Below are 22,357 nucleotides of genomic sequence, written 5' to 3' on the forward strand. Positions count from 1 at the left end.
CTTTAAATTGCTTCTACACGGAGAGAAGAAATTGGTTAATATCAACAGGATTAAGATTAATTTCTTTCATACAGTTATCACATTGATTCTTATTTAGTGACCTATCAACAGTCCTATCAACAATACTGGCAATGTAACTCTAGGGTTTTAAGCTCAATAGTATTACATTTTAATAATACATTTACACCTTAGACCAATAAATGGTGTGAAATATCTTCATCCTTTATACTTAAAATAGAAAATGTAATATGTTTTTTTTCTGTTCTACGTAACTATTATGAATTAATAGTTTACTTCTTAATAGTTACTTGCACTTCCTATTAATATGTCTTGTGAAGAAAAAACATGAGAATGTTGAGGAACATGTTAGAAGTCTACATTGTAGCATATTGGTTTTGCAATGTACAGTAAACTGATCTGACACAGTATCTAACTCATTTATCAAATGTGCTTCAGTGTACATTTTAATAAAACCAACTTTTATAAGAATGCACAAATATATTCATGATACACAAACATATTGATGCTTCACAATCTTAGATATGCTTTCAAGATAGGCTACCCTACTTAATGTGCTAAAACAGCAGCATTTGAAAAGACAGAGGAAGATTATAAAATTGGTTTCATAATTTAAGGAAATGGTTACAATCGCGTCTCTGATCTCAGATTATAGAAAATTGTCTGCAGCAATGCTCCCTCAATTGAAGTGCTGTAATCATGTTATTTCTGTGAAGGTTAGCACAGCTAGTTTCTTTATTAGCAGCACATAATTCTGGATTGGCTGCACTGGGGAAGTGTTTCAATTTCCTTTGATTGAAGGCATCATTCCATTTCATAGATACCTGTACATCTGAAAATGATGGCAAGTTTCACTTTGCAATGTGGATAAAACCAAAGGAACATTCATTAAATTGCTAGGTATAATTCTCTCATTTAAAATTAGGTATCGCGTTTTCATTTTAAATTCTTGTAAAACATTATGATTATGATCCCAGTCAAAGTTGGTTAAATGGATCGTCTAACTTAATCATGAAATAAGGGAAACATTGATTATTGATTTATATGAATATACTGTATACTGTATAGCAGGAATAGAAAAAGCTACAAACATTTCCTGACTCAATGTGTTCATTATAAATCCCAGGGCATTTCTCAAAAAGACTACGGGTGTTACCCTGGCATCCTGGCCAAATTTCCCATTGGCCTTTACTAATCATGGCCTCCAAATAATCCCCCTCTATGAATTGGATTCATCACTCTGTTATCCTCCCCACTGAGAGCTGATGTGTGGTGAGCGTTCTGGTGCACTATGGCTGCCGTCGCATCATCCAGGTGAGTGTGGCACATTGGTGGTGGAGGGGAGTCCCCATTGCCTATAAAGTGCTTTGAGTGGAGTGTTCAGAAAATTGCTATATAAGTGTAAAGAATTATTTATCTATTATCATCGGACTATGGAAGGAAACCCATATGAACACGAGGAGAACATGAAACTCACAGATCGCTGGTCTGGACTTGAACTCTCGACCCCAGAACTACAAGGCAACAATACTAACCACAGTGCCACTTGGCTGGCCGCGATGCAATACCTCTTTTGTAATATTATATTACAATATTATATATACTGTATGTATTGTAGAATATGGGGAAAATAGCAAAATAAAGTTTACAGTTTTCAGAAAATAACAAACACACTCATTAAACACAAATGTCTATTATTTTCTTAATTTGCAATAAAAGAAAAGATTTAGGTTTTTTTTAAAACCTAAAACTGCATGGTCATATTTCTAATGTACCATTTTACAAAAGTACCTGTGCTCGTAGAGTACTCAAAGCAAATTGTGTAAACTGCTTTCTGAATGGCCTTTTTTCTTTGTTACTCCATAAAAAAAACAACTTGAATATGAAAATGGTCATTAAGGAGATGCTGCAGAAAGATTGCTCAGCATGGGATTTGGAAACAGCACGCTGGAACATAAGAAATAAAGGCGTAGTAGGAGGTCTTTCAAGTGTGGATGTGCGTATATTCTGCCTCATTTGATCAACACTAGGATTTTGTTTTTTAAATCCCAGATTCACTGACATCAGCCACTAATCTTGCACTCACAGGCCTGTGGCATTGTGGGATAGGGGACAGTGAATGATGTCTGTCCCTTCAGGTGAGGGTCATGCAGTCTGAGTTTGAAGCTTGACAACACATGGGATTGGGAACCCTTAAATGTTGCCTGGCCTTCCCGAGGCAGATGTCAAAACTTCGTAAATATAGTATCACACGTCTTGCTGGTTCACTAAAAGAAGGAGGTTACACTTTTAATCAAATAAGCTAAGCTAATGTCTGACAAGTGCAGGTCTGTCCCCACTAGGATTTGAAGAGGAAAACCTGTAGCTCCAGAGCCACTCAGCAACATACTGTACCCCAGACTGTGCACATTCGGGTTCCAATGGCAGATGAGACCTGTTACATACTGTATACTGTAGTACATATTTGATGACATAGTTAATACACTATATTTTTTGGAAATATATATATATAAATCTAATATATTATGTGTTTTAATTTGAAAAATTATGTATAGTGCAAATTTAGACAAAAAACTTTTTAAGAAAGTGGTTTAGAGCACTATTTGTATTTTTCACCCCAATTGACAGAGCTATGCTGCCACCATATGGTAGCTTCTGCATATTGTTATGAGTAGTGAAACCAAATGAGACTTGGAAATTACATTTGTAATGAATCTGTAAATCTACTCAAATGCAGTTAGTGCTGTTGGTGTCACAAGATGGAATTTAACAATGATGTACCATAGGGAAGAAATTAGTGAAGTCTATTCATAAAACAAAACATAAAAAACATAATTTAGAGGTTGAATAGCTTTTTTTGGCATATTTTTCTTTACCTAATGTCAAAATTCGAAATCACTTATCTTATTGTCTGACTTACCTCATTTTCTGATCATTTGAAAACAAACAACAGCCATACTTTCAACAAATTGCACACAATTTAACCTTATTGTAAGATTTCTAAGCATAAGTATGTTTCATTCTTACTGTATGTATTTGAAATCAACAGAATGGGTCTCCTTCACTAAAGAAATAAGGTGTTAGTCCAATAATACTGTATGTGCCTTCTAAGCTAAAAGCTCCTTATTAGGATATGAGCAAAGTAGGGCATCAGTAGCACTCTTGTGATAAATTGTTTCTTGCCAAACTTTGTACAAATATAGTAAGAATGTAATAATCTGATGTACAGTATGACTCAATAGCTCAATAGCTTTGTACCAAATACACTGTCTGGTTCTATGACAAATCAGTCCTTAGCCCAGATCTCTAATTTTAAAGTGGGTTCGCTACTGTAGATTGTTTATTCTTTTATGTATTCTTGCTGTCTGGTTCTTCAGAAACATGTTTGCTAGACAGGTTTAAGTGAACCTGGCCCAGAACACACATCTAAAGATGTTTGTAAAGATGTTTTGATTTTCAAATGGACCATGTTGTCTGAAGATAGTTTTATAACGTATTTAGTTTTCTTGCTGTTTGCTAGTTTGTAACTGGATGTTCTGGGAGGTGTTGTCAGGAATGAGCTCCCCAGCCATGTGGATAAAGATGATACTTGTTTTTTTTTTCAGGAAACACCTGGTTGTATTAATTGGACTAATTAGCTACTATTTATTAAAAACTCTAAATGGGCCAAATGGCTTCCTCTCATTTGTTATCCTTCTTATTGCCTTAACTGGAGCCTATTAATTGCTGCTGTGTGGATATGTACAGTATGTGTGCTCTGTTAGCATCCCGTTAAAGCCTAAACTCCTGTGATAAGATCATGCTTGCTGCCACCCTTTACTGTACATTACCTTTCTGATTATGATTTTTAATCAGCGTTTTAGTGATAATAGATTTTTTTACAATTAAATTAAATTAAATTAATAGAAAGCACTCTGTGTACAAAAACAGAGAAGTATAAACTTGGCATGTTTAATATACAGGAATACATTCATAATATTTTCATACATGAAATTTGTACATAAAATATTTTGTGCAGGACATGTAGATTTCAAACTGTTTATCAGCAGTGAAAAGGCCTGTGGGATTAAGTTTCGCTGATTAAAACTCAGTTGCCTTGATGGCGAAAGAAATTGTACACTAATACTGTCTCACATTAGTTCTGAGTACCAATGATATACTGCAGTAATAAATTAACATTGCAGAACCAATTCAGTAGTAACCAGTCAGTAGTTACATTATTTATATCAAGTGCAAAAACACAGTATGCTTGTACATCTGAAATATAATAAACTACATTTTCAAATGATATACATAAAATGAAGATTTCATGTTGGAGGAACCTTTTTTGATTTTCTTATTTAGTACAGCAGGTTGACAAGAAGGATGACTAATGTTATTTCAGCAATGAAAGTACTTTTCTTCACATAAATACTTCCTGCTTAATTAAATATACACAAATGCAAACCTCCAGGACATCAAACAGTAGCACCACCTTGTGTATTATATTTGATACAATAACCTGGTTGCCCATGTATATACAGTACATATTGTTGCAGACAAATATGAAATATAGAAATGCTTGAAGCATGTCGAGCAACTTGGAGAATCCTGAGTCTTAAGTGAGCTTATCCATACCCATTTTATTCCTCAGTGTATCCTTTTGGCATAAGTACCAATAGAATTTCACACCATCACTGTGAATAGAACTTTTAACAACAGCTCTTCTTCATGCAGACTTGGCAACGACTGATGATACTTTTAAAGCGATCTGCTTTCAATGTTGAAGGCTTTGGCTTCCTGTGGAACAAAATGAAGTACACTTTTAGTTTTACATCACAGTGTGTTATGGCAAATTATACAAAACATCAAAATATTAGGTTAATTGGTTATCCTTACTGGTAATCATTTTAAGCAAATTAATTTGGCATGATTTGAGAATAAAACTATTTTTTTTAATCATCATCAGGCACCAAGGACTTCCAATACAAAGAAATCTGATTTAATGTCAGAGATGAACACAATAAGAGGTACATTGACAGTTTGATCAAGCCCATTTCCAGAGTTAGTTTTGTCAGCAAATTTACAATCACCTCTTTTTTACTTTTAGAAATTTAGAATCACCTACATTTATTTATACTCACCCACTTTAGACTAGACAGCTGTAGTGTGTCACTTTTTGGCTCATGATGCCATTAACCCCCCCAACCTCACACAGGGGAGGAAGAGGAAGTGTAGGCAGGCTCCTCTGGCCTGCCCATCTTTGAGCCAATCATCTTTTGACACATCACAGGGAGCATAGCCTCATTCAGGAGGCTCAGAACCAATTGGAGAAGAGGCATGTCCTTTGGAGACTGCACCTCAGCCAATGGTGTGTCAGTACTTGTGGAATTCTGGCCCAGCTCCACGACTCAGGCTTGAATCTCACGATCTCCATGATCATAGAGCTAGGCCTGTGCTCGGGTGAGCATGTTTACCAGTTGAGCAATTTCAGAAGCCCCAAACATTTTATCACTTTGGATTGTACTTCAAATGAAATTCTACTGAAGAATGTCTTATCTAACCATGTTTCTAAGACATTAAAAGGCATACTGTGGACTCACCTGAACATTTCATAGCGATTCAGAGTTGCCAGCCAGTAGCTGTAGGAGTCGGTGTAGTAGTTGCAGGTTCCTCTGCCATGGCACTCAATGAAGGGGACAGTCCGGAACTCCTCCAGACAGGAGCCGGGAGAAGACAGTGCCTGTCCCGAGCCTTCAGCCCCTGCCCCTGTGTGCTACAGCACATTAGCACAAAAGGTAAGGAAAAGGTATGGTTGGCGGAAAGCTTGTCAATACTTTAGGTTTTTCATTCACCAATTTTGGAAATACCTGGGCATTATTCAAGGTGTGAAGATGTGGATTGTTTTTTTCTATGAAGCAAAAACCTTCTGCAACAGCCTGCACCGAGACATCCATATAATGATCATGTCTGCAACAGCCCACATGACTGAAGCCCATTCATTCCTTTAGCAGTTGCTACACAAATAATTAAGATGATGTCTTAATGATGACTGCAACCTGGGTGCAGGTTGATTAGATTATTAGAGGTAATCTGAAGTTCAAGGAGGGATGACGACAGCCAAGACAATTTTCCTCAGCTGTTCTAAATCACTATTAATCCTGATGTAATTTCTCAAAAGCTACTGTATATGCAGTATACTCTGAGTGAACATCTCTTAGTTGCAAGCACCAGTTGTACAGTATGTATCATCAGTAAAGGGTGGTCAACCCCCAAGATGATCTTGAAATTGCCCCATTGTCTCAAATGACTATTACTAATCAATTTCTAATCATGGACAGTCACATCCCAGGATATCTCATAAAAAGAGCATTATCAAAATCTGCATTCTCCACAAAGCAATTCACTGGCCACTTATTTCAGAAAGGATTTCCTCCTCAGCAATCCATCCAGGCATTCCTAACTTCTTAATTAAGCAACTTGGTCACTGGTCATCAGAGGCGTACCATGTATACAACAGTGCCAATTGTAATATCTTGAAAATACAGTACGTTCTATCAGTTTTTTTCCATTTTTCCAGTTCTTCTCATCTTTCCTTTTTTGCATTGGTGGAGTGGGGTTCCTCTTGGTTCAACTGGGAGTCCTAGCCCCCCTTTCCAATGGCCAGTGAGCTGTCCCTCAGCCAAGCAGATTAAACCAAATCACACAATACCAAAACATTTTATAACCATCCCTTTTTGTTGTTATTCCTCATACTGTAATGGGGATTATGAGAGCACTCTGTGTATTTCGGAGTCCCTCATCCTGGACTGGCTGGAGGGGTAGAAAGTGTCAGAGGGACCTGAGAGATTCTCTTCTACAAGTCTGGTTCTTCCTTTTATGTTATGTCCTGCTAACTGCTAGAGCTGTGAGCATCCTAATAAAGAGCTTTATTTAAGATGGAAAGATGTCTCCCAGAGAACTCTTTATAAGACTGCTGCTTCCTTTCATGTAGTCAAATATACATAAATAACACTGAAGTATGCCTTTACAAAAAACAACACAAACAGCAGAAGTGTGTTTTAAGCAAATTGTAGATGTGCAGAAATATTTTTCTAATAATACACTGAAAGCAAAACTGCACATGACATAATTCTTGAAAAAAGCAAAACAGTTAGCAAGCAGTGATAGAAAGTATTTAAATGTTTGAATATAAAAAGCTAACCATATATCATTTTTACTATACAAAAAACACATCACCTACAGTACCATTCAAATAATACTGTATTTTAATGTATATTCCATTATATTTTCAGAAACTAACAGCAATCTTTAGACTATAACATTAGTACAAGTAGAACAAATTCCTTTACAAATTTCACCACAAAGGGATTAAGCAATCATTTTGTGAAACTATTAAATAGTTTTTAAGATTTTATGATTTCTTACCATCACAAATGAGTATCCCATCCACACTGATTCCCAGCCATTTGGGCACTTTGGGATTTCAAATGTTTGACTGTGAACTGCTATTAGATTTGCTTGAGTTTCACATACTGTGCACCTGTTTAAAAAAATATTTACACAGCTGTCATCATGCACTGCTGTACAGTACCTTCATTTAAAGAATAGGAATACTGAAAAGAGAGCATGAGTCTCTCTCCTGGATGGGACACCAGTTCATCAAAGAGCCCAAACAGTGGTCCCCATATATATACTGTGGCTGGGTGGACTGGAGCAAATGGGGTTAGGTACAGAACCTCCCTCAAGGTACAACAGCAGGGTCTGCACTGGGACTGAACCAACAACCAATCATGTATGAGTCAGGAGACTTACCCATCCATGATACACCACCCTCTACTGAAAGACTACTGGAAAATAATTCACATACAATAGAATTGCAGTTAAATAGTTCTGCTTGTGAATTAACTACCCACTCTACAAAGTAGCAAACATGTTCACCTTGCACAAACTGCTCTGATGTACTGCATATTACTTGTATATCAAACCTTACAAGGATTAAGGAAATCTGTATTACTGTTTCCCCACCAATTATATAAAGATGCAAAGCACACAAGAGGTTTCACAATACACTCATCAAACATACTCTTGTCTTCCACAGCACTATGATCCACAATAGAACACTTTAAGGTCATACCTGCTGATGAATTTTTCAGCTCCTTCAGCCATGATTGGAGCATTGTCTTCTGACATTTGCTCATCAGTGGAAAGCCAGTAGGAATAGTCATTCCTTGAGGCATAATTACATGTGTTATTGGTGCTGCAAAATAAAAAGGGCATTGTCGAGAACCGCTGCAGGCAGCTTCCAAGAGTACCTGCAAGACATGATATCTGCACTGAACTGAAGCAGTTACACGATAACTCCAGTAGTTAAGCAGGACAAGGCAGTGTGGAAAAGTCTTTTCAGTGATCCTTGGCTTGTTTTCTCCCTCAGTGAGATTCACTTTCCAACAGATGTTTTGTTGCTAGGGTTTCCACAGTTTAGAAAGTCTATTGTGATTCTTATTCTTCCTGATTATTAGTTTTGTAGCTTACTATATCATATTTGAATGCGCAGTACTGTACACGGGAAAACACAATGCACAATTAAATCAAATTAACCATCAAAATACGTGCAAAAAAACATGTTTTCAATCTTGCTAGAACAATATAATATTCACAGTCAAAGTGCTCAGCAGTGGAAAGTGAAACAATTGAAGGGGAGAAATATAAGTCTGTAGATTTTAGATTATAGTGTGGATGCTGGTTGCAAGGACTTCAAAAATGAAGTTACCAGGCAATGTAAAGTTCTTGAAGTCGACAGAAATTGGTAAATGTACCAAGGTACTGTAGCTACTTTATAAAGAAATGATTGTGTCCAAGTGCACTAGTTCCAGTTAAATCTGAATGGCCAATAATAATGCTTTAGCCCTTGAAGGAGATTTGTGAAAACACCAGCAAGCAAGCCTTTACAGTAGCTTATTCTGGGCAAGATTAAGACATTATTATTATTATTCCTTACATTTAATAATCAAATTAAGGTTGAAATGTAGGTCAGCTAGATTGCACAATTTAAGCAGGGAAATCCCTCAGGACACTGGTGTTGTTTCAGACAAACAGAAAAGATATTTGCTAAGTGACAAGTTGTAAACAAAACAGAGGAATTGTACAGAGGATTCCAACAGTAGCATTCAAAGCCTGGAGTGAATAAAACATTCTTGGCCTTCTCACAGCTGAGGTGCAGGACCAAGAAATATAAACTTTGCCTAATTAGATATGTACATGTACGGTAGTTAAATCTGTTGCAAGACAGAGACAGCAAAGCAAACATTGGAAAATACAGGAAAATACAAATACAATATGTACCTAGATCCTGTCCATGTGCTCTGCTGTTTCCATTCACAAAAAGGAGCGAGTAGCCCTCGTAGAGCCTCTCACTTCGCTCAGGGCAGGGAGGAATGAGTTTGCTCTGGCTGTGACGAGTGAATATAAAACTCTGACTATCTTCCTTACAGACTATGGCACCTTTGAGTCCTGAAGCCCCTTTACGACCTGGAGGACCTGGATCACCTCTTGACCCTTACAGGAAACAAAAAAAAAATCTTGTCTGTAAAACAAATAAGAATTAAGATAAGCAGAGAATATAACCATAGGTGGCTATATGACATTCAAACCTCTAAATCCGGGAAAACCTTGATCTCCTTTGTCACCAGCAGGGCCAGGGTTCCCCATACGGCCCATACGGCCTGGCAATCCTTCATCCCCTTTGAGTCCTGTCAGTTGAAGTAAATAAAGTTTGGAATGAAGTTAAATGGAGCAATGGAAACACCAAATCCAAATTGTTCTTCATGCAGAAGGCGAGTTTGTCAACTCCTATTCTCCAGGATCCAGAGTTTTCCGGTTTCCTTGACCTGACTAAACTGTAATACATGATGGACAGTGGGACTCTGCTGACCACAGCTGGGGACGACCTGCTTTCTCCAATGTAGAGTGACTGCAGGGCCTGCCTGTCAAATACAAACTGTAAAGCGCTAACAAGTCTAGAATCTTAAATCAGTCCCCTGAACAATATGTCAGAATTACACACACATAACACAGCTGTTTTTGATTGCTTGATGGATCTTGAGGACCTCTTCCACGGGTTCTGAAGAAAGGGGAAGTGGATGAATTAATATGGTCAGGTGATTATGGTCAGGTGACCATTATCAATTGATGGACAACTTTTCAACCTACCACCGCTACCTCTTTGTTTTCGCTTCTCTCAACCCCTGAAAGATGGAACCTAAGTTTGAAAACTCGCCAGTGTTCATAAGGTTGATGCAACAGCCTCAATCAGACAGCCTCTGGCAGTACAGTAACATGCTGGTGGCGTAGTGGTTGGAATGTGAAGTGTTGAAAAGGGTAAAATACAGAGCTGTGATATAGCCCAGTAAGTGGTACCAGGTGATTTATTTAGTTTAGGAATTACCTTTGCTTTTTGAAAAGTCAATATTGATTCTATACTGTATGTATCATATATATATCTATATTCAATATTGGAAGAGTTGAACAGCTTTTTCAAAGTTGTATGAACTGTAGTTACTGTAGCTGTAGTTATAGACAGGAGAAGAACTCTTACCTTGGAGGCCCGTGAGCCCTGGTTTCCCCTGTGGACCTTGCTTCCCGAGATTTCCGGGTGGGCCTCTATCTCCTTGGTCACCCGGCAACAGAACAAGTTCTCCAGGGAGACCGGGGTCGCCTTGAGTTACACGGAAAAAGCACCAGGTGACATTTTATCCTAGTTTATGTTTGCTTACTTGAATGAAACTTTTACATGACATTTGCAATTGAGGAAAATGAATAAAACTAAAGAAAAAGAAACTGATTTGAGCAACCTTTTCACTATTGAAAAATATGAAAATGCCTCTGATGTTGTGGATATAAAGTGATGAATCCCATGTGATATTCTTTTCGTGTTTTTTCTTTACTTTCTATTCGAATGACTACAAACAAAAATTCACTTGCAAGATATACTTTGCCCTCAGTAAATCAATCATTTACAGCTTTTTTCACACACCCAGATTACTTCTAATAATGGAGCTGCCTAGCATGAAGAATTTAATAAATATAGCCTAGAACTAACGCAAACCAGCCCACAGTGTCACTTTATTAAAGGGGTATATAGAGGACAGTAGATGTTCACACCTTAAAACTTCTTTAAATATCAAAAAGACATTACACACCGGGCAGTCCGGGCGGCCCTTTCATTCCTTTGCATCCCTTTGGACCGGGCACAAGACAGACACCTTGCTCACCTAAAACAGTCCAGTTCACAGTATTAAGCCTTCATTTCTTTTAAGAGACAGAAATAACCTCTCATTACTTGCTCTTCGGGGATTAGATCAAAAGAGTACATATAGTATTCTTCTTGTTCCTTGTCTATCATTAATATTGATGCTTTAACAGAACCTGTAAGGTTATGATGGTGATGCAGCTGATGATGATAATGCAAATTATAATTACATGAACAATAGTAATAGTGACAAAGAACGTATTAATAGCATTAATACTACTACATATAACAACTTTAAAAGAATACAGAATGTTCTTGTTGAAGTAGTTTCTAAATAATTCATAAAGATCACAAGAAAAATAAGGACCAGAATTTCTTACCATCTCTGCCCGGTGTCCCTGGAAGGCCAGGATTTCCTCTTGGACCTGGCTTTCCTGGGCTGCCTTGACCACCCTGTGAGAAAGCAGTATTTCAACCTATCGGCCAAACCATCATCAGTCAAGAAAACAAAGTGTTTTAACCTTTAAATAATAATAAGATCTTTATTTTTGTTGTTATTATTTTATATTGTGGTGGATATTCTGTTGTTACTATGCACAAATAACTTGGAAGTTACACAAAGCTTTCAGATTTTTCTCAGCTCCTCTACTATATATAGGAACACTGCAAAGCCCTGTCTAATGTAGAAAACTTTAAGAGCTGATAGAACTATTAACTAATAGTTAAAAATAGAAACATAACATTATTAATTAACTAAAAGGATTTCCATTACAGCGGATACGTTGAAGGTTTGAGATTACTAGATGTAACAGAGCTGCAGATCTGAAGTATTGACACTGGGTTGAGAGATGAAGCAGTTTTCTCTCCTTGAAAGAGGTTAACTCACAACAGAGGTTGCATGTTATTCTGTTCTGGTTGTTATTCTGATTTCGGGGTAGACATGTAAAGTCTGTGATGAGGCAATATAGAAAACTAAAAGTTCAATCTTCAGGTGTGACTTTAGTAATAATATCAAACTGTCTGCTGTTGTGCCAGGAGCACAGGTTCGGCATGTTTGAGAAGTTTCCCTGGCCAAACAGGATCAGTTGGTTAACTTGCGGCATGAGTGACAAGGGGAAAAGTAAAGGCGAGAATGAATTTTACGACAGATGGGAAGATGAAAAACATCATGGTTGGTCCCGGGGCAGTCTCAGGGAGTGGGCAGGGCCCAGGGCTGGATTGGTGTTGTGGGGCCCGGGGTGGGGGGGGTTCTTGTGTGTAGTGGTGGCGGCAGGGAGAAGTGTTCAGGTGATGAAATAGCTACCTAACTGGCCTGCGCAAACAGACATGCAGAACCGAACACAACCACTAATCGCCGTTGTTGCTAATGCTATCGGTACCTTCAGGTGTCTCAATCTAGCATCCCTGTCATCGTCGAGATCACCACCGGTGTCCGTTACTTCTTCACTCCTGGTTTTTACAACGAACCTTTCCAAAGACCCTTTAAGTGCCACATTTACATTCTTTCTCTTCTGCTTCCTTTTACTTTTCTCGCACCCACTGTAGTATTTTCTCAATTTGTCCCTGTCTCTGCTTGTGCCCGCCATTTTTCCACCGGCTGACTTTTTTCCAAGCTAGTTCAGTTATGGCGCAAGAGCTTTTAGCTTGCAACTGATTGCCATGACGCGTGGAGGCACGCCTCCAGTTCTGAATAAAGCATCTGCTCTCCCACTAACTTTAGATTTCATCTTGAGTTAAAATAAGAGTTTTGTGTGTCACTTTATTAAAATATTTAAACATGTATTTATATTTTTATGGGTGTGTGAAGCTGGGCTGAGGATTGGGGGGGGTTGGGCTGGCCAGCGGAGGGCCCCCCTTAGAGACGGCCCTAGTTGGTCCGGCCCGAGCCCACTTCCACACTTCTCCAGCTTAACAAGGCGGTTGGTGCTCATACAGTAGCTCCTCCACACCATCCAATCTGATTAGGAAGATCTGATACTCATATTTTCATTAAGATATAAGGTTCAAGATATAATGTTGAAGTAGTGGCTTTCTTTCCTGTTGTATCCTTGTAAATGAATGTTGGGTGAAAGATGGAGGTTATAGATGGAGCAACTACTGTAATTGCAGTGATGTTGTGACTCACTGGCAGGCCCAGAACTCCCTGATCTCCCTCCATTCCTCTACAGCCAGGAGGTCCAGGGTAGCCAGGGTCCCCCTTGTCTCCTTTAGGGCCATGTGTCATTGGCCCTGGAGGCCCCGGAAGTCCTTGAAATCCTACGCAAATGGCAAGACAATAAGGATATTCATGTTCATCACAGTATTTGTAGTCGCCTTTGAGCATCTTGTCATTAAGTTATATACATCTAGTGGTACAAACCCTCATTCTAGCCCAGCTCAATAAATGTCCACAGGCAGAAGGAGAGCCCTAAACTAACAGGAGTGGACACAATGAATGGAAGTGTGTTACTGGTAGCAGCCAGCACACAGAATCAGGATTTTACAGACGAGGGAGGACTCACCACAGATCACTAGCACTGCTTTTATCGTTTCCACGTGTAAAAGACAGACAATACATGATGTCCAAAATGAAATAAAAGAAACTATTTTGGAATTTCCCAGAAAAAGTATGTACATGTAAATGTGGAAACAGAGAGAGGAATAAGAAACTGTGTCCCAATGGCAAGGGTTCTTCTGCAGGTCCATGTGGAAATCCATATCTTCATTACTCCTTGTGAAAGCCAGGTTATAAAGACACTCAGCCTCAAAATTACATTGATTCCACCCCTTGTTTCCCTGTAACTGTTGTACATTGACTGTGATACCACTCCTCGGTCTGTCTTCAACCAAGCGTTTCATTATTTCTAAACAATTCAAATTTTGACTCATTTCTGAGTTCTTCCAGGTTTGGTCATCCTGTCGTTTTATCTCTGCTGCCATTTCCAGCCTTACATTTCGACACCATTCCAGAGCAAAGGCATGGAGATTGAAGAAAGCTATACTGTAAGATGTGAAAAAAGGGTTAACTGATTAATTTCTGCACAAAGACTTAATTTGGTACAAAACATTCCATGCTTAAGCACTTTTGAGCTATGGCAAGGATGGGAGTTTACTGATACAAGATTCCAAGTGTTAGATAGAGACTCCCTAACTATAGGAAGATAAGACCAGCCATTCAATGTGTTCAAGATCTTGTCCGAACACAGGTGACCTCCCCCCATTACCATGGTAACAATTTGCGTCAGAAACAGCTGTTTGCTTTATAAACTGGAGCTTTGTACCTATATTTTTTTAACAATTCCGATCGTTCCTTGCATGCAATAAAACTCACTTGTTCAGCTCATCTCGGGGTCCACTCTTAATGGTCAGTTTTTATGTTTCCTTTCTTGGGGGGGGGGGCTTCTAGCTGGCATCTGAAATCCTTATCAGTTATCCCCCTTTCCTGCCATAACTCTAAGCCTGTCTTAGCATGTCTTGTGTCACAAGAAGTCCAGTCCTTGTGCAGAAAGGAATCAGTTAACTCCTTCTTCGCATCTTATATCTTTCTTCAATATAAAGCAGAAAAATGTCTGAATTAATATGCTGCATCGGGCAGTTAAAGCTTAAATTTTAGAAGAAAAAACAGAGATCTGTGGCTGTGATTTATAAGATGGTAACGAGGCAAGTACAGTATAGTTTATCCTTTGATCACTGTCTTTCAGGTATCTACCAGCCTGAAGCTACAAAGCCCTCACTAACAATAGTGGATTCTGCTACACCAAATGCTGGCATCCCTCTGCAGAAGACCTGACCACTATTAAGAGTCCTAGAAATTAACACTCTCTCCTTCCAAACTGCGAGACCTGTTAACATTCTCTTTCTCTGGATTATCCAAGTCTTGGCATTGTGACATATGCATCTTGTTCCCAGATATAATATGATTGGCATCGCTTGCCAGTCACCTGAGGCTTACTGCCACCACCAACAATAGTGAATCTTTTACAGTATATCAAAAGACTTGCTTCTTGCTGCTGAGGATTTTGATGCACTTGGGCATATGACCTGCTGTAGTAAGGAAAGGAATCCTATTTGCTGCACAGTCTAGCAGACCTTCTCTTCTTACCGTCTGGTCCTGGAGGCCCCTCAGGCCCCTTCTCTCCTTTTGTCCCATCAATGCACAGCCCAGGAGAACCATGGAACCCAGGCATCCCAGGATTCCCAGGGGGCCCAGGCAGCCCTCTTTCTCCTATACTTCCAAATGGACCTGATGATCCAGCACAACCAGGAGGACCCACTTCCCCTTTCACACCTCAGGAGACAACAAAAGTAAGAGAACTCGAGAACAGCTCAAGGTTAAAAAACATAACTGAGGCCTAAGATTTCGACTACAATTCAAGATTTGTAAAATAGGATAAAATGCTGAAAAACATGTTAGATTACTGCCCTTAAAATCAGCACATACTGTACAGTACTCTTAAAATACTTTATTACTTTTGAGGTTGGGGTTGACCTATCAATCTACACACTGTATGCAATTAAAGTAAAATAGCACAACGAGCTGCTTTATAAATATTATGACTGGAGAGTTTTGTAAGAATTATAATTGATTGTAATTGATAATAATTTTATGATCAATCTATTAATGAAAACTGCCTGTTTTTCTTTGTTACAGTGGTATAGACAATGGCCAGAAATCCTGGTTTCTTAACCACAGAGGCTGAAATGAATGACCTTCTATTGATCTTTGTGCTCTTTTGCAGTACCTCAGGGAGTTACAACCCACTGGGAAACAGAATATTGTTGACTGATGTGGAAATATAGAGGGAATTCCAATATTAAACTCACCTTTTTGGCCTTTTGAACCTCGGAGGCCTGGCTGGGCTTCTGCAGCACCTATCCAGAAAACATGTAAAAGGTTAATTATTGCTTATGGTAATCCAATGATATTTGATTAAGAATTATATTTCTCACCACCAGAAGTTCATCACTTCAAAATCGTTGCTGTTAGTACAATTAATACATTTAAAATTCCGAACCTGCTTCCCCTTTTTTTCCTGGTCGGCCAGGAATTCCATCAATCCCTTGGCTACCCTTGCATCCTGGTGGGCCTGGCTTCCCCGGTGGTCCTTGTTCACCTGTCACATCACAAAATTTAAAGAGCACAGGTCCGATCATGTCTGTGTGATCAGAACATATTCAAGGAATTTGTACTGGAGCATGATTTTATTACATCTCAGCATTTAAGAGAGACGGGACCTGGTCAGAATTGGGATGGGAGACCTCTAAGGAAAATCAGATTGGAGTAACTGGTGTAGTTCAGTTCAGCTCAGAGAGAACAGTAAACTGATTTTTTCCCTTTGAATAAGAAATTCCAAGATGAAACCCACACATGGTAACAGGTGGTTTCCTTTAGAGCAAATGTTAAACTGAGGTCCTAACTACCTGTGTGCATTAAGGATCCCATGTCAGCAGTATTATAGTCCTGTCATTGACAGTAGAGACTTCCATAATAACAGTAGTCACTGACAGTAGTAAGGGCTTCCAGATGTTCTCCTTTTAAACAAATTCCTTTTAAAATAACAAGAGAAATACAAATGACACTACAATGAAGTTAAAGCTGCATTGTTTTCACTACAATTCCAGTGCTGACTGAAGTGGAAGAGTAACTTAAAAATGTGGATGCTGCACATTAGTGGTGGTGGAGGGGAGTCCCCATTACCTGTAAAGCGCTTTGAGTGGAGTGTCCAGAAAAGTTCTAGATACTGTAAGTGTAAGCAATTAAAATTATTATTATATTTACAGTATATTGGTTCTTTTACATGATGATTGCTAAAAGTGTTTATCCAACAGTATATGCAATGTGTTTAAACTGTGAATGTAAGAGGTAAATTTAGTGTAGAAGAACCCACAGACATATACAGTACAACAGCCAAATCAATGTTGCAACATACAGTAATGAGATGACAAATTCATGTGGTTAGTAAATAAATGTTATTTAGTCAATTATATTAATTCATAATTCTGGCTCAAAGCTCAAAAACTGAAGCTGTGAGTGGAACAAGTAATAGGCTTATTCCATGCTGAAAAGAAAGAAAACAAAACGTTTTGGCTGTGGCTGTGTCTTTGGGTGTAGCCGAAACGTTGTGTTTTCATTCTTCTCTTTTCAGCATGGAATAAACCAATTACTTGTTTCTTTGCAGCCTACGCATGCTGATGCAGGTACCCACCTGAACTACTGAAGCCTTGAGTGATGTCTTTAGGATTTTAATACAACTAATTTCTTTTTAAATGCCCTTTTTTAAAATCACTTCAGAAATTGAAAGGAAGGGAAAGGCCATTAAAAAGCCATGTTTCATACACTTCACATACTGTATTTCCACTCCCTTTGCATTTACATCGGAGTGATTCACACTGTAAATAATCTCTTAGACTATTAGAGAATACAGCTGTATTTTCCAAATATTTCACAACAGAAATGTGTCAACAAAAAGATCTAAAGGCCATATTCTACACACTAGAAGCCTTTTTTATTTTCTGCACAAAGTTTTGTACCACTACATAAGGAGGATTTATAGAATAATTATTTAATCTATTTTGAGGGACTTTAGAGGCATTCGTAGAACTTTTAGTGAAAAAAATACAATTAGGATCCATCCATTTTCTACTAATTTCTTCCAATACAGGGTCAAGGGGGAGTCATAGGTTATTGAAGTACAGTAAGCGACAGGCACACCACAGGATGTCAGTCCACCATAAGGCACACACAGACAGACACTCACACATTCACACCAGAGCCAATTATCAAACAAGCCAGCTAACCTACCTATGGGAGGATAGCAGAGCACTTAGAGGAATTTCACACAAACATGGGGAGATCATACAAACTCCATGCAGATAGCACCACAGGTCCAGAATTGAACCCAATGCTAACCACTGCCCCACTGTGCTGCCCGTTTCTAAGTTTCATTGTAAAAATATAAAAATAGTTGAGTACAAAAACAACTATCGTTAACTTTGGTCATGTGTTTAACCAACTATATGGTTGAAAAAGAAGCCTAAAACGTGCTACTGAATTAGAGTGCCTATTAAAGTATTTGATGATGGCTGGTGTGTCAGCAGGATTTCCTGGTCTCTTTAAAACATACTGTATGCACCTGAGGAGCCCTGACATACTAAGCTAGTGCAATTAAACTCGTCATGAACTGATAGTGATTAAGTATCCAGCTGGACCAAATGTCACGCCCTCTGCAGCCAGAGGGCGCTCCTTCTCTGTCCTGTCCCTAGTTTCCGGTCTGCTGTCCTTCCTGTCTCTCTCTTTCCCTTGGGCTATATATTTCCGGGTCTTGCACTCTATCCTGGCTCAGCATTGATGGTCGGATGTCCTGAGACCCGCCTAGCACCAGGGCGCCCCACGTCCGCTCCCTGTGGGCGTAGGTTTCTATACGGCATTCCTGAACTCTTTGCACTAATGAGCCCGGGCCTTTTTCCCGTCTCGCCGCTACGCATATGGGTCTTTTTCCGCTCTCCTGCTCCCCACGGTTAGTCCCTTTGGACGTCCGTGACACCAAAAACCCCAGGATACACTAACACTCGTGGACCAGGACTAAGATCACCTCCAGTTCATGGGCTAAGTGAACTAGTGCCTCGAAAATGCACAGGAGAAAAGAGATAGTGTAATGGAAATGTATCAGGATGTTACATTCAACACTGTCACTCTCTGCTTACCTGTAGGGCCTTCTATCCCTGCAGGACCTGGAGGACCAGGACATCCATCTGGTCCTGGTTCCCCAGGCAGGCCTTGAGGTCCTGAAACAGACAATAAAGAGGAGTTTGATAAAAAAGTGCATTCAGTGTAAACGAGAAAGAGCCAAAATACATCAGCAAAATAAAAGTAATTGTACTTAAAGATACAAAAGATCAGGATTTTGTTTATTGTAGACAAGCTGAGCATTTCAATTAATAAGCACCCTTTATAGCACCAAGCGGGGCAGAGAGGACACTAGAGGAATCCTCTAAGTGCACCTGTGGTGACACTAGTGCTGTCTTCTAATCTGCAAAGGAAGTGGTTCTAACCTATGACACCCACTTTATTCTTCATTAGCAAAACAAGAAGCCCAATGTGAATGAAAGAAGAAAACCTTGATGTCCTGGTAAACCACAGGTTCCTTTTGGTCCTGGCAAACCGTCACGTCCAACGGTTCCCTGGCATCCAGGCTGCCCTTTCTCCCCCTTCTCTCCCTTTATGCCTGGGAGACCATCACTTCCCTGTTCAAACATAGCCCGGAAAGAAACACTGCAAGATTAGGACCTTTAATGAGATTCCCACTGCCTGAGTGTTGAATTTCAGTTAGCAGTAATTACTCCATATAACTTTATACACTGTAGGAAGCAAGATTATTTTCCTTTATCCACTGTTCTTGAGAGCTTACAGTCTCTTCCTCTCATTGGCTTTTAGAAAGTAAATATATTTCTTAGTGCTTTATAGACATGCTTTTTAATATTATTCTAATGAAGATGTATTATTCTTAACTAAAGATAATCACTGCAAACTGAATTTACTACTGTAAATAATATCTCAACAAAGAAGAACCAATGTAGAATTTCTACAGAACTGCAAACTTGGAATGAAAATATTCATCAGACAGCAAAAGGTTTGATCTTTTCTGATGGCCAACAAACAATCCTTACAAACAATCAGAGACTGTAATATAAACATGGATGCCTTTTACATTGCAATGGAAAGAAGTGAAGACAAAAATATGTATTTCCACTGCTGGAAATGGAAATCTGGATCATTACTAGATTCTAAAGAATAGAGCTAAAAAACAATGGTCTACAATACCTTTGGTCCACAGGGGCCTGGAGAGCCAAAACTTGGGAAACTGGGATCTCCTTTCTCTCCTTTTGACCCTTGCAAACCAGGATCCCCTGTTTGTCCCATAATACCGGGATTTCCCTTTTGTCCCTTCTCTCCTTTACATCCTGATGAGGGAAAACCAAGAGGCATAATGACACCAATCCCATCATTGTAGCTTATATCATTACAGTTTAATCTTGTTTGATCTGCCACTACTGTACATATTGATGTCAATGACGTGTTTAAGTACCTAGAAAAAACTGGAATTGAAATATTGCTGTAATGATTTTTCTTCTTAACTAAAAATAATCACTGCAAACTGTGATTTAACTTCTGTAAATAATATCTCAACAGAGAAGAAACAAGGTAGAAATACTACACAACTGCAAACTTGAAATGAAGATAGTCATCATACAGCAAAAGGTTTGGTCTATTTTGTAACAGACCAACAATTTCTGTGTCAATTTACTCATTTGCCAATATTTATGACAAGGAACATTTGAGTTTTCCATTCTGTTGCTCAAAGACTATGGAGTTTTCAGCTCATATCATATTTTGATAGTCAGTCAGAACTTTATAATATTAAAATTTACTTTACAATAATGAGCTCATACACTTTAATAACTGGTATTCCATTATGAATAAATAAGGACTCAAAAACACATGTTGCTTTGGAAAAGTATTTCAGTACATTAATACTGTTTTGCGGGTTTTGAAATACTTGTTCTAATGGTTTCCTTTTTTACACCTCATAACAATTCTGTTTTTATTTAAAGATAGAAGGGTAACTGGCTGAAAGGCTAGGTGATATCTAAACAACATGTATTATCAACCTGGTAACCCTGGAGGTCCAGGAATTCCTGGTGATCCTGGCATTCCAGGCATTCCTGGAATTCCATGTGAACCTTGATCTCCAGGAGGACCTAAGGATAGAAGCCATATTTTAAATTATTGATACATTTTCTCTGGTTTTAGTTCCTTATTTGTTTTCCTCAAGAATGAACGCCTGGCAGAAACTTTAGTGACACTGTTATTACACTGAACAGTGTGTGTTTCTGAGCATCATTAGATGAGTCAGTGGTAGTCATTATGATTCTCATGATCTGTAAAATAAAGAATTATGTTATTTGTTATTTAATGATTCAGAAGTAATACTAGATAGTTTTTTTTTAAATAAATGCAACAGCAGAAATAAACATGGTTTGTTTTTACAAATGTTTGTCTTGTTTTCTTCTCATATTAACTAAATTAAGATTAGGTGTTAGTTTGTCACATTAGTTGTCTGTAACAAGGTCATCTAGAAGTCACGTTGGGGTAGCTAACTTAGCAAGATTTTTGCCATATAAGGGATTATTGCTTTTCAATGTAAATTGCGTGACATCATCTACCTGTTTAAAAACACATACAGCACTGACTGAAAATGGCTCCTTTAGACATCAAATAAACTTTTTCTTGACAATATTTTCACCTTGACTTATAGTTTGGTTATTTCTGTTCCTCAAAAGAAACCTTTTCCTTTATCCAAGCCTTCAGGGGAATCACTGTATGTAAAGTGATGCAGACAAATAAATGAAAACCCCTTTTAAATGACATTACAAATGGTCAAGTGATATTCACCTGATCATCGCATGACAAAGCATCAGGCATCAGAAGAGACAAGAAATTAGTGCACAAAACCCAAATGATTGTCAATTCAAAGTCTGTCTAAAGGTCTCAGTTATGCTCCCTTCTCTACAGATACAATAGCAAGGAATTAGGAATTCCTTAGAAAATCTGTTTGAATTCATGCTCTGTTTGCAATCTTTTTGAAAGTTTGAATTCATGCTCTAAGGACACTGGTGTATCTGTTGCCACTGTTGCTTCATGGTGCAGTTCTGACATAAACCTACCTTGTCTGCCTCTGGATCCAGGTACTCCATTTTTTCCGCAGGGTCCCCTTGTCCCAGGTAATCCTGGATTACCCTTTTCTCCAGTTAGACCACAAGATCCTATGGGAGGGATTTTTACATAAATCATAATCATTACTGCAATAATACTCTGGACAATCTGTCATCCATTACAGTAAGTAGGTTTCTCCATCAGTTCATTTTCTAACCGCTTCTTCCAATTCAGGGTTGCAGGGGAACCTAATCCTATCCCAGCAAGCAATGGGCGCAAGGTGTCATGTATGCTGGACTGGACACACTCACACCAAGGTTAACTCTCCTAGAAGCCAAATAAGCTACCAGTATGTCTTTGAACTGCGAGAGGAAACACGGGGAGAATATACTATACAAACACAGATGAAATTCAGA

At 38.6% G+C, this 22,357-nt stretch overlaps 1 protein-coding gene across 1 annotated transcript in view; it reads right to left on the bottom strand.

Moving 5' to 3' along the window:
• Window positions 1–3,949: 3,949 nt before the first annotated feature.
• col4a3 (collagen, type IV, alpha 3) overlaps window positions 3,950–22,357 on the bottom strand; it is a 64,809-nt gene continuing 46,401 nt past the window's right edge. The window contains exons 36-53 of the mRNA XM_015361485.2: window positions 21,953–22,051; window positions 20,897–20,986; window positions 20,049–20,188; window positions 19,345–19,471; window positions 18,932–19,012; window positions 16,243–16,341; window positions 16,052–16,099; window positions 15,330–15,515; window positions 13,374–13,504; window positions 11,629–11,701; window positions 11,199–11,270; window positions 10,595–10,714; window positions 9,651–9,749; window positions 9,343–9,555; window positions 8,135–8,312; window positions 7,426–7,540; window positions 5,601–5,773; window positions 3,950–4,797 (exon numbers count right to left, since the gene is read on the bottom strand). Of these exons, the coding sequence (XP_015216971.2) occupies window positions 4,710–4,797; window positions 5,601–5,773; window positions 7,426–7,540; window positions 8,135–8,312; window positions 9,343–9,555; window positions 9,651–9,749; window positions 10,595–10,714; window positions 11,199–11,270; window positions 11,629–11,701; window positions 13,374–13,504; window positions 15,330–15,515; window positions 16,052–16,099; window positions 16,243–16,341; window positions 18,932–19,012; window positions 19,345–19,471; window positions 20,049–20,188; window positions 20,897–20,986; window positions 21,953–22,051 (2,132 nt within the window). The 3' untranslated portion in view covers window positions 3,950–4,709. The remainder of the gene's footprint in view (window positions 4,798–5,600; window positions 5,774–7,425; window positions 7,541–8,134; window positions 8,313–9,342; window positions 9,556–9,650; window positions 9,750–10,594; window positions 10,715–11,198; window positions 11,271–11,628; window positions 11,702–13,373; window positions 13,505–15,329; window positions 15,516–16,051; window positions 16,100–16,242; window positions 16,342–18,931; window positions 19,013–19,344; window positions 19,472–20,048; window positions 20,189–20,896; window positions 20,987–21,952; window positions 22,052–22,357) is intronic.

This window comes from Lepisosteus oculatus, chromosome 13, assembly GCF_040954835.1.
Source record: "Lepisosteus oculatus isolate fLepOcu1 chromosome 13, fLepOcu1.hap2, whole genome shotgun sequence".
Classification (NCBI taxonomy): Eukaryota; Metazoa; Chordata; class Actinopteri; order Semionotiformes; family Lepisosteidae; genus Lepisosteus; species Lepisosteus oculatus.